The following is a 12,500-nucleotide window of genomic DNA, read 5'->3' on the forward strand; positions in this document are numbered from 1 at the left end:
CTCATTACAATTCATACACAGACCATATAATATAAATAAACAAATCACGTTTACTAATGCAAATTATGTTTGCAGGTTTATAATGAAATTGCATTATGTAAATATTTTCTTTTTGAATCGATATAGAGAAATATTTAAATACAATGAATCAATTGGAGATCATTATAATATTATGCCATATTAAAACATATTCTAAGAATGTAGTTTGTTTATTATCTTAATTGGTTTATAACACGAAAAAAAAACTTAATGAATTCCATCACAAAGCCGAAACACAAACATTGTTGAATCTTAAATAAAATTACAACGGTAAGAAAAAATAAGTCACAAAAAAAGACGAAATCAAGGCAAACAATATATAATTATATCTCAACTGCGTGTTTACCAATAACAGTGACGGTGACTCAATAATTGAAGAAAAAGGGAGGGGGGGGGGTTGAATTCTATAAAATGTTGTTAAATGTACTTTTTGATTCAATTTTTATTGACCATAATATTATAAAGGAAACTAGACAGTTTGTATTATCTCACATAAGAGAAAACATATTGGTACGTGGTAAATACCTTAATGAAGTAGACACATTTTTCTATCTGTTGATGTATCGCATGCCTTTATTGACTGACAAAAGTGAGGAGCAGATCATAGCCATCCTTAACTCATAGCCTGACACTAAGACCCACTAGGACTTTTTTGGTCAGTGTCAGGCTTTAACTTTACGAAAGCTATGAGCAGATGCGGATCGCTAAACAAGCCGGTACCAAAGGTACATGTTGTAACCGCGCTCCAAATATTGTTCAGATAATTATTTCACATATTATACATTGCTACGCCTTGTTGCCGCTCAGTGAGCGTATGTTGGTCACAAACCCGTAATTCGGTCAAATCTCACCACTGAGATGGGCACGTAAATACATGGGACTTATGTCTGAATATGTGGACGGTATTTTGATTACGAACTGAAGTCAGATTTTTTGTTAATGGCGCGTGTTTTTCTGGTTTTTCTCAGCTGTCCCTCTATCAAAAGTTGTAAACAATTGTGTCAACCTCGGAATCAATTTGTCTTAACTGAATATAGATTTTGGACCGTATTGATGCGACATTTAAAAAAGTTTTCTTCTTTAAGACCTATAAAAAAAAAAACTACTTTAAAACAGCTGACATAAAATTTGATATTTTACACTGTTAAATATGTAAACACGTTGCGCACCACAAAGTATGAATGAATTCATCGTATTTCCAAAAAATCTTGTGCTGACGTAGTGATTATGAGTTCACGTCATACTTCTTTCCAAATAATAACAATTCGCTTTCAGTGTTATAAACATACCACTTATGTAGTTTGTATTAAATTTTGAATTTATTATTTATGGCATATTATCTACATCATGTCGCAATTACCAAAGACTGATATGAAATCTCTCGCTTTAAATCATTTGAAATAGTGATTGTATACGAAATACAAATTAACAAACACTGTTTATATAACTTTGACAAATTTTTGTCTATGCATGAATGTTTCACAGGGCCTTTAAAGGTTATAAAACCATATTAGGCTCTTAAACAACACGATACGGTACGGAATCTCTATCGGTTCCACTCTCGTAAAGCTGCGAAAAGAAGTCTTCTTGTATCTATCGATAAGTCATTAAAGAGGACGACAATGGTTTTGGAATTTCACAGTCAACCATGAGAAGATCCTTATCGAAATACGACAGAGAGATCACCAGTGGCAGAAAAAGGTTCATAGATAACTTTGATATGGATATCATCCAAAGATGTATGGAGCTGGGTGAGCGTAAACCTACATCCAACAAAATATTGGATGTCTGATAATTCGGGGAGTTATGGGTAGAGAATCATTGTTATTCTTGCACTTGGTGATGATACTGGATATTTAAAAGAATGTCATGCAATTTTTTCTTCTCTGCATCATCTGGAATATCATTCTGGGGTCAATCCAAAGGTGTTTTAAGACTGACTAAATATCGTTTGCTGCCCTTCATCGAAGCGCCCAGCTGTATTGTATTGGACAACGCTACCATTCGTTGGCCCATGGTCACTTCAAGGCTCCAACTTTGGCAAATATAAAAGCTGACATGATTTCATGGTATCAAAATGCTAACTATCCTCATTAGTAAAAAAAAAAAACAAAAAAAAAAAAAAAAGAAATGAACCAGAAACAGCTTTCAAAGCAGACTGTCTAATCAGGAAGTTTTGACACGAGGTTGAGCGACTTCCCCCATATTATCACTGTGAGCGCAATCGAATCGAGGTCATTGGGCCTAAGTAGAGGGAAAGATTGAGATGAGGAACACCAAATTTACTCTTACCGACGAGGGAATAAATGATAACAAAGAGTAGACTGAGAAAAGGCATGTCTCGACCTTCACAAACTAGAGGAAAATTACATTTCATTGAATAGAGTGATGCTCGGAATCTTTCTGCAGTCGTTTCATTTCTCCTTTTCATCATCCTCGTCATCAGACTGTGCTGATTGATATGTCCAGTATTTCTTGGTTGTTATTGTTGTTGTAGTTGTTGTTGTTATTGTTGAACACATATTTGTGGATACACTGTCTCATAATTGATGAATTTTTACTTTTGACCAGTCTACATTAATTTATGTAATCCTCTTTGGTATAAACACATGCTATTTCTCAAACTTTTGCAATCAAAATTAAATTGGAAGCGCGTTATGTTCACTTTCGATTGTATTCACCAGTAATGTGTATTGATAGTTATAAAATGTAGATGTCTGATAGTTAAAAATTGCCATTCGTTGCTTCATATTCAAATACTGCACGTATATATTTTAAGCTTCAATTAACCGAACACTCCAGTTTAACGAATTCCTTTAACATGGATTTGCGGAAAATTCATAATTTTGATAATGTAAATCTTCTATGAGTTCCGATCCTCACCTGTTATCGATTTTAATATAGCTTTAATAAACGAAATCCTTTCCTATTGTTTTAAAATTCATGAAAAAATACTTTTTTATTAAGACATAATGATTCAGAGGTTCATACAAATTTTTGCAGCAATGCATTGGGGGGGGGGGGGGGGGGCAGCGGAGAAAAAGAAGAAAAACACGCGCCATTTATTAAAAATCTGACTATAATTAGATTTTCGAAGTTGATTTCAGAGACAAACGAATTTCGTGCTATCGACCTCAATGACGAAACAATCACTAAAGTAACAAATCGGACAAAATGGATCTGTAATGGCGTGGCAGAGTGTTAACTGGTTCTAGAATAACTGAACTGATACTTATCAACCAAAGACTCCTGACATGAATCCAATGGGGTTGATCTATATTACCTTTCCATGTGCTCGGGGTCATTAATCACATTGCAAAATGTACTCAAAGTGACCCACATAGTGAAATGTGTTCAGTTTTTGAACTATCCAATATCACAATTGGATTCAGTAGTCTGATGTCACGCCGCCTGGCAACGGCGGCCATCTTGGTTCTAAACAAAGAAAATCATTACATTTTATTCTTCAAGCTGGCTAGAACTTTTCATATGTCTTGTGACCAGAATGTGTAAAAAAGAAAACATGATCAAGTTTATGTTTTTTTTCCCCTCAGGATACGCTTTTATGCTCGCCGGAGAAATATTTCATACTGCGTCCGCCATTGTTCCGATAGTTTAAAGCCAGTGTTGCTAAGTTACCATGCGTCATTATGAAGGAAGTGACGTTACGACTATTGAATCCTATTGGTCATTTTGTTCAGCTTGATACATGTGTATGTTTACAACTTTCATAAACAAAGCAGCGTGTTTACATTTATTAAGAAATATCCAATCCTTTGTCAGCAACATATCATGTGATCGATGACTCGGTTGGACGAAAACATGAATATAGATCGCTCCCATTGAACATATGTGGAGTTGTTATGAAAAGGAAGCTAAATTAAAAAAACAACCCACCCTAGTTTCAAATATTGTATATGTTATTGTATTTGTTCCCACCAGTATCGAACTTTTAGCGAAAACAAACTGTCTAGTTTCTTTTGTAAACGGCTATTTATAGATTACAACAAACAAACAAAAATCTCCTTCACTCTTTCTTTCTCTCTCTCTCTCTCTCTCTCTCTCTCTCTCTCTCTCTCTCTCTCTCTCTGTCATTCTTTGTCTTTCACTCGACTCAACATCTCTCTTACTCTCGGTGTGGTTGCAATTAAAAAAAATAAAAATGAAAAAAGAATTCAGCTGAGTCAACAGTTCAAAAAGTTCAATTTAAAAAGGAAATGAAAAACTGTGACAATAAAATAATGATAATAATGACATTTGTATTCTTAAAAGTAATCATATTTTTCTTTCTTATTTAAATTTTTTTTTTTTGCTTTATCATATATTCAACATACCCATATATTCATAATAATTACAAAATGTACTGATAATATTCATATCAATCGATGGCAATGTAGAAATGTGATTCAAACGAGGACATGTTTCATGATCAAATTTTTTATCGTAATATAAAATTACGTGCATCGTTTTGACGAATTTCTTTTCCTTCCTCTTCTTCACCCATTCCTCTCTATCCACCCATCGATCCTCCTTCTCATCCTCTCTTCCTCCTCCTACTCCTCCTCCTCTTCTTCTTCTTCTTCTTCTTCTTCTTCTTCTTCTTCTTCTTCTTCTTCTTCCTCTTCTTCTTCTTCTTCTTTCGCTTTATCGTTCGTCTCCTAATTGGGAGCCGGTAGAAAGTTACACTATATCTTCAACTCCCAGAGTTGATTCTAAAGTGTGGTTTGTCTTCATACTTTTTCATTTAACCACACTGTGATATGCGCATTTTTATGAGACTTTGACAGAGTTAGGTTACCCATAGAGAACCAAATTAACTATCGTTTCAATTACAGATATTGAAAATAGAAAATAAGTGAAAAAGCTACAATACTCGACAATATCAAATAGACAAATTAGGTTTCAGTAATACTTGACTAACTTGACAGATCTTTGGGGTTCTGAAACTGTGATGTCCATTTGCTTCAGGAGTATATTATACAGGCAATCTCCGTCATCAGCTTGAAAATGATCAAGGAAAACTCGCAGTTTCTCTCGACTAAGGAAACTGAGGTGTTTATCATTTTTTGGGGGTAAAATCCAAAAGATGTAAAATGATTGTTGGGAAGAAACAATCCTTTGTCTTTGACTAAATCATAAAAAAAGGATCTAAAATATAGATCATGTCCTTAAAATAGTTCCTGACATCAAAGTCATCGAACCACGAAAACAGAAAATAATGTGTGAGACATTTTCTCTCTACAAACAAAGCTATCATAACGAAAGAACCCAGCTTCATGGTGCTTGTCTTGTCTGTTTTCAGTAATTTTAATTCGTTTGCGACACTCTGGGGTCATAACAGTATCTATTTTCGATACTCGAGAAAGATTTGGTCATACTAAAAGCATTAGGCAAAGAGGAGAAATGAATATTGAAACGGAAGTACCCTAGTGTGTCGAACAACAGTCTTGTCTCTGAAGGTATAACACGTCAAGCTCTTATCCAATCATTACAAAGCCATTCCTCTCGGGGTTGGTTTGGGCTTCTTGGGTTTGTTGATTTTCCCACGGGGAGTAATCCTCGTCGGTTCAGGGGTCAGGTCACCGGAGTCGCTGAATACAGGAAGCGACCCTTCCATATCCATGACAACGCCGCTCTCGGCTCCGTCAGGCTCCCCCAGTCTCTTGGTGTCAAAGTCCAACACAGAATCCAGATCCATGTCCTGAAACGGAATTAATTTTTGTGGTGAAAATACCCCAGTCTAACCTTTTGCTGGTGAGATTCCTTTTTATAATTTAATCCTTCATCCAATATATCTCCAAGCTTTCACATACTGTATAACGAACATGTTTAAAATGAATTGACAGAAACAACGAACTCTTGTCTTTTCCTCATGTTATTTCGATGTAATAAAGAACATCTGATATATAAAAATGTCAATGTATGAATAACTAATTTTCCCACCCGAGACTGCTCTTCAAAATATTGTTATTCATAAAGACCCTGATAACTGGACACAATTATGTCTTTAATTCAACACTGGTGTAATGGACAACATTTGTATTAGTTTGAGAGAATAGGATTCAATAGTCTGATGTCACGTCCGCCCAGCAACCGGCAGCTTGGTTCTTAACAAAGAAAATATGTACTTTTTATTCTTCATGCTGGATAGAACTTTTTCGCATGTCATGTGATCAGAATGTATAAAAGTCAAAACATGATCAGATTTATAATGTTTTTCTCCTCTGGATACAATTTTATGGTCGTCGGAGAAGTATTTCATAAGGGCGTCCGCAATCGTCCCAATAGTTTAGAACCAGTTGCTAAGTTACTATGCGTCATTACGTGGGAAGTGACGTCATGACTGTTGAAGCCTATTTCCATGACAACAAATGAGAACATATCGTTTTTAGGTTATCAGACTTATAAAACTTCAGGGGAGTTCTTATTAACGGAGAGTTTTAAATCCTTCTATAAGGGTTGTGGTATACAGGTTGTGGTCATGGCCATATTCCATGGTCAAAACCTGTATGCCACAAATATTCACCCTTCATTCTTTGATTCCATAAGTACATGATGTATTATTAGATACACTAAAAGAATTGTTTAGTGTAAACTATATTGTGTAACCTTGTCTATATAAATATAATATAAAAACGGTTGGTTGAATTAGAATTAAGTGCAGACACTGCAAAACTGTGCACATCATCATTATAAAGAACACAGTATATTATAATAGCGATATATTATGCGTAGGAAGGAATACATCGTAATTAATTTGTCTTTCTGCAGCACCTGAGGAATGTAAGATTGAACTTATTGAAGTACATCACAAGGTGTGTAAAAACTAAAATTTAAAAAAAAATACTTTACATAATGAAATTAAAGAAGAAGAAGAAGAAGAAGAAGGAGAAGAAGAAGAAGAAGAAGAAGAAGAAGAAGAAGAAGAAGAAGAAGAAGAAGAAGAAGAAGAAGAAGAAGAAGTTGCTTTATAAGATGAAGGAATGGAAGGCGGATTCTACAAGCAAAGTCTGTTTCAAATATAAATACGTAGAATATGTTGTTCAAAAGGAAATGGTAGGTAAATGAACAATTTTTTTTCATGCATAATGGGAACTCATAAAGTCCTCTTTACATTAGATTTTTGCGGTGCAACGGTTGTGATATTGTAATAATTTGCTTCTTTCATTTTCTTATGATGACTGCGCTCTTAAGTGCACGATATTTATCAAAACAAAAACGCAGTGTTCAATAGTAAAAAAAAAAGAAAAAATGTTGCTTGGACATCTTGTGTAAATCCATTGTCTTTACACATTTTTGAAGACGAGACTTCACTAAGGGTAGTCTACCGTTAAAACGAATCAAATTGTCGGTCAGTGTTATCAAATAAACGAAAGAACGTAAGATTGTGATTTGATGACCCATACTTTGGTCTTCTTATAATCAACAAGCGAATATCGAAATAACTGAGCCATCTGTTCCTCAAAAGATACACAAAAGGCGCATTGAAACAAAGCAAACTTTCATTCATTGTCCACGGCTCTGAATCGAAAAAAAAGATGGGGAAGATGGCGATCTCTGACTAGAGGATGGAAAGAGACACGCCGAAAAATATTGTTGACCTTCCGTATGCCGGTTTGACCGAATGCACGAATGTAAACCGCCAAACTGTTGGACATCCAACATGTCCTTTGTACCTTGTGTGGTCCTGATGGGTCTTTCTTGATCTGGGGATGGATAATTTGGAATAAAATAAAAGACAATGACAAAGGTCAATTTTCAATTAAAAATTGTTTTTAAATAATAGCTATGAGCTTAAAATTCTAATTAAAAAAAAACATCACTTCATAAGATATAATAAATGATTAATAATAACAATTAAATTACATTTAATTAAATTTCCAGCAAGACTTAGGGGGGCGGGAGGGATGGGATGGGGTGGGGGGGGGGGGGTGGGGTGGGGGGAGGAAGGAGTACTGAATAAACGTAGCGCTCCTGAGTCGAGTGTGATAATGTGTGTAAAGTGCCTTTCCTAAGGACAAAATTGTGAAACTAGAATATTTTCAATCATTGTCACGCGTCTTATCTCTGGTCACGCGTAATATCGCTTGACTTTGTTACAAGACGAGCCACCAAAGCAATTGGTCATTGGCGCTACTTAGATAAACAAATGAATACTTGAATACAGAATGAAATAGAAGACAAACCTTAGTATCAGTCCCTGTTGATGACGTCAACTGGCTCTGGCCTCTATCACGTGACAAAGGCCTCTTTAGATTGGTGGAGGGTTTTGCCTTTGTCTGGATTGTATGGAGAGTGTGCGTGAAATAGACAATAATTCTTGAAAGTTTGTCAATACAATGGAATAGGATAACAACAACAAAAAAAAAAAAAAAAAAAAAAAAAAGGAAAAATCAACAAAACAAAAAACAAAAAAAAAAACAAACAAACAAAAAAATGAAAAACGAGACAACACCAAAAAAATAATCAACCCCCCCATAAAAAAGCAAACAAAACGAACAGAAAAACAAACAAACACAAATTAAAAACAAAAAAAATCAACACAACAAAAAACAAAACAAAATCAGAACAAAAAATCAGACCAAAATAAAATAAAACATAAAAATAAAAACAAAAGAAACCCCAAAATAACCAAACAATCCCCACTCAAAACAAATTAGACAAGAAAATCAAAACAAATAACTCTTTTCTTGATAGACGGGGGGCGAAATGGACGAGTGGTTAAGGCATTACACTGTGACTCGGAAACTCCCGGGTTCGAGCCACGCTTCAGCCACTTTCGTTTTTTTTCTTCCTTGAGCGAGATTATTAACCCCCACTTTGCTCACTTGGACACTATGGGTGATTCCTCTTGTTTGATGAATTATCCATATTCCTTCGTGGAATGCCCAGGCAACGATATCTTATGATGTCGTGGTGGAAGGGCGTAATATTTTAAAATTAGATTTTGATAGCTTGACATTGGTAGGCCAAGCCCGACTATGATATCATGTATTGTGCTTTTCAGTCTCGAGTAAGATATACACAAATCTGTCGCCGATGTAAAATTACTAATTTTCTCACTTAACTAACGGTGTCATCTGGTAATCATAATCAATTCCAACCGACGTGTACATTTATTATGCAGGTCTGACATCCGAACCCGCTTATGGGCCTAGTTTAACATTGTTGTTGTGGACAATGTTTTGCGTCATTTTTTGAGATTTCCATTACAACAATGAGCCTATAAAGAATTGGGTTATCAGACCAGCAAATAAAGTGCACGTTGATTCCAATACATCTGATGGAAACAAATTGATGTTTTGGATAACGGTGTATAAAAAAATTAAATAAAATTAAGCCCTTCTATGATGAATCATTAAATGCCGTTGCCGACACACGTCTAATGTCAGCAGGGATCCTTATTGTCCAAAGTGAGCAAAAAGGGGTTGAATATCTTGTCCAAGGAAGAAAAAAAAACGAAAATGCCTGAAAGGGGGTTCGAACACAGGGCCTTCCGGGTCATTATGCAATGCCTTGACCACTCGGTCATCTTCCCCCCCCCCTCCCCGCGTACTATGAACGAATCAGGTCAAAAACAATAAAATGAAAAAAAAATTCTGTTTATTCATCCCAAAGGGAAAATTTGTCTCTAGGGTATATTATTTTAAGGGAAGACTGGAATAATTCAGGCGTCAGCCGCAGTACAGCGCCGCAAATTGAGCTAGAGCGAGGCGACTTGTTCAAGGCTACTCAGCGCAGCGGCGGGTGATCGTACTCGGTACCTTTTGGGGACGAAGCAAAGACCGTACCGCTAAGCCACGCTGCCCCCTGATTTAAAACAGTTCTATATTTCATCAGGATTCACCACTGTTGTACTAGTGTTGTCTTAGTTCATGGTAAGGGAGACATTGGTTATACAAATGAATCCACAAAATGGTAGTGCTAGAACTAACCTTAGTCTTGGAAGAGCCTGCAGATGAAGACAAACTTCTGTCTCCTGTCCCACGTGACAAGGGTCTCTTGGGTGTGGACCGCCCCGTGGGCGGCAGAGATTTCTGGGAACAAGAGAAATGAGTATCAACAGTAATGTTATTCAATAATAATTCGAAATTGTATTATTGTGCGGCTATGTGGTCTTGTGCCATGTGGTATGTATGACACATGCTTTCGGAACGAAAGGTCCTGGGTTCGAGCCTCGCTCGGCGCATAGTTGAGTCCTTGGAAAAGGCACTTTACTCACATTCTCTCATCGTACTCAGGTGTAAAATGAGTACCTGACCGATAATAGCGTTGTTTCTGTCGGAAAAAAAAATCTAATACGCCTAACAGACGTCATGTCTCGTTCTACATGTTACACTGTTGCTGTTGGTCAGGGACCCCTTTTTAAGCACTTTGAGCACGTTTAGTTGACATTGCGCTATATAAAAAAGCTAAGTTTATTATGTATTTCATTGAGACATTAGTAGCAATGGAGACATCTGGCGGTTTGCCTTAGACAATTACACATCACACAACATAGCAAAGACAGATGGAATGGGACCTGCCATTCAGACATGTCACCTATAGTGTTCCACGAGATATCCTATGTCCTCCGATCCGTCTCTCATATAAACGGATAATAATTTGAAATGAAATTTTTAAAAAAGAAGCTCAGCCGCTTTCTTATTCAAAATATGCACTAGTCTTGGATGTAAGAAGCGACAATGTTTACCCATAAAAAAAACAAAAACAAAAAAAAACTTCTTTCTAGTACTGAACTGAAAGAAATTCATAGATTTAACCGACACAAATCTCGTCCTAAATTCACTCAAGCCTGAGAATTATAAAAAGATAATGCATTGTTTCCAAAAAAAAAAAAAAATGTCTTCTTATTCAGAAAAGTGAATGGAGCTGGCACTTACAGAAAAGGCCAGGCGGATTTGTCGTACCAGTAAGATCGCGAGTTCGAGCTTCCATCGCCGCCGCGAAATTTTTATTCTCTATTGTCTTCTGGCACTTTCCTACTCACTTCATTTCTTGTTTAAAAAATGTCTCATCTTTAAGACTTCTTGAAAATAAAAATTAGTTATCTAAGTTGATCGATATACGTGTGGTGAAAGTTTTCAGGCAAGCATTTTGCGTCGAATGATGAATGATCAAATATATAAGATACAAGTATATCCACGCTTCTATGGCTTGTGCATTCGACAATGATTTTGCAGCCTGAGTCTATTAGATCTGATGGACATTGCTTTGCGATAGACCAACGTCCCAACAAAATGGTAGCAAACAACTTGCTTTTGTTCATATAAGACACGAGAAACAGAAGTTAACTCCGGTTCTTTTACTATAATTTGTGAAAACTGTAAGACATGATGTCATTTTAGACTGATATTGAATTCTTTGATTGATTGATTGATTGGTAAAATGATTGATTTGTAACTTAATTAATCGAGTGATTAATTGATTGTTTTATGAAATGAATGATAAAATGATTTAATTGTAAATTGGTTGATTAATGGATTTTGATTGGGTGATCAAGTAGTTAATTGAATGATTGATTTGTAAGTTGACTGATTGATCGATCAATAGTTGATTGATTAATTTAATAATTGAATGATCAATTTATTGATTTATTGATTGACTGGTTTGTTGATTGCTCGATTTGTAAGTTGATTGATCAAGTTAATTAATTACTGATTGATTGATTGACTGATTATTGATTGATTGACGGACTGGCTGAATGATTGATTGACTGACTGATCACTAAAATGGTTAGATTTAAGCCTTTATTTTGCTATCTGACAATAAAGACAAATGTAATAAATAGGTAAATAATCAACGAACATTGTGTCCAGAATCATCAAATATAGGAATTCCTCACATCCAAGTACGATAACAGTATGATTTCATTTTCGTCTTGGAATTCCTAGAAATAGTCTGAAATACTCTCTCTCTCTCTCTCTCTCTCTCTCTCTCTTTGTCTGTCTCTCACTCATTGTATGTATATGTGTGTGCGTGTGTGCACGCGCGTGTGTGTTTGTGTTTGTCACTCAATCTCTCTCTCTCTCTCTCTCTCTCTCTCTCTCTCTCTCTCTCTCTCTTTGGCACATTCTCTCTGTCTTAGTTTCTCTCTCTGTCTTTTTTTCTGTCTGTCAATCTATCTTTATGTCTTATCTATCTATCTATCTATCTATCTATCTATCTATCTATCTCTATCTCTAACTTTCCTTCTCCCTCTTCTCTTCATTCACTCTCACCAAACAATGTATTACACATGATTCTATGTATTCTTGGAATTCCTAAAGGTAATCTCGATCATTTCCTCTCTTAGTCTATCTGTGTGTCTGTCTGTCTGTCTGTCTCTCTCTCTCTCTCTCTCTCTCTCTTTCTCTCTCTCTCTTTGTCTGCCTTTCTCTCTCTCTCTCTCTCTTTCTCTCTCTCTCTCTCTCTCTCTCTCTCTCTCTGTGTGGCCGTGTCTCTGCCACTCTCTCTCTCTC

The 12,500-nt window shown here is 35.9% G+C and overlaps 1 protein-coding gene across 1 annotated transcript in view; it reads right to left on the reverse strand.

Moving 5' to 3' along the window:
• Nucleotides 1-4,646: 4,646 nt before the first annotated feature.
• The window catches only part of LOC144971627 (uncharacterized), a 53,015-nt gene continuing 45,161 nt past the window's right edge, over nucleotides 4,647-12,500 (reverse strand). The window contains exon 12 of the mRNA XM_078912700.1: nucleotides 4,647-5,740. Coding sequence (XP_078768826.1) covers nucleotides 5,528-5,740 — 213 coding nt within the window. The 3' untranslated portion in view covers nucleotides 4,647-5,527. The remainder of the gene's footprint in view (nucleotides 5,741-12,500) is intronic.

Source organism: Berghia stephanieae, chromosome 4 (assembly GCF_034508935.2).
Source record: "Berghia stephanieae isolate SIO BIC M18660-M18661 chromosome 4, UCSD_Bste_1.3, whole genome shotgun sequence".
Classification (NCBI taxonomy): domain Eukaryota; kingdom Metazoa; phylum Mollusca; class Gastropoda; order Nudibranchia; family Aeolidiidae; genus Berghia; species Berghia stephanieae.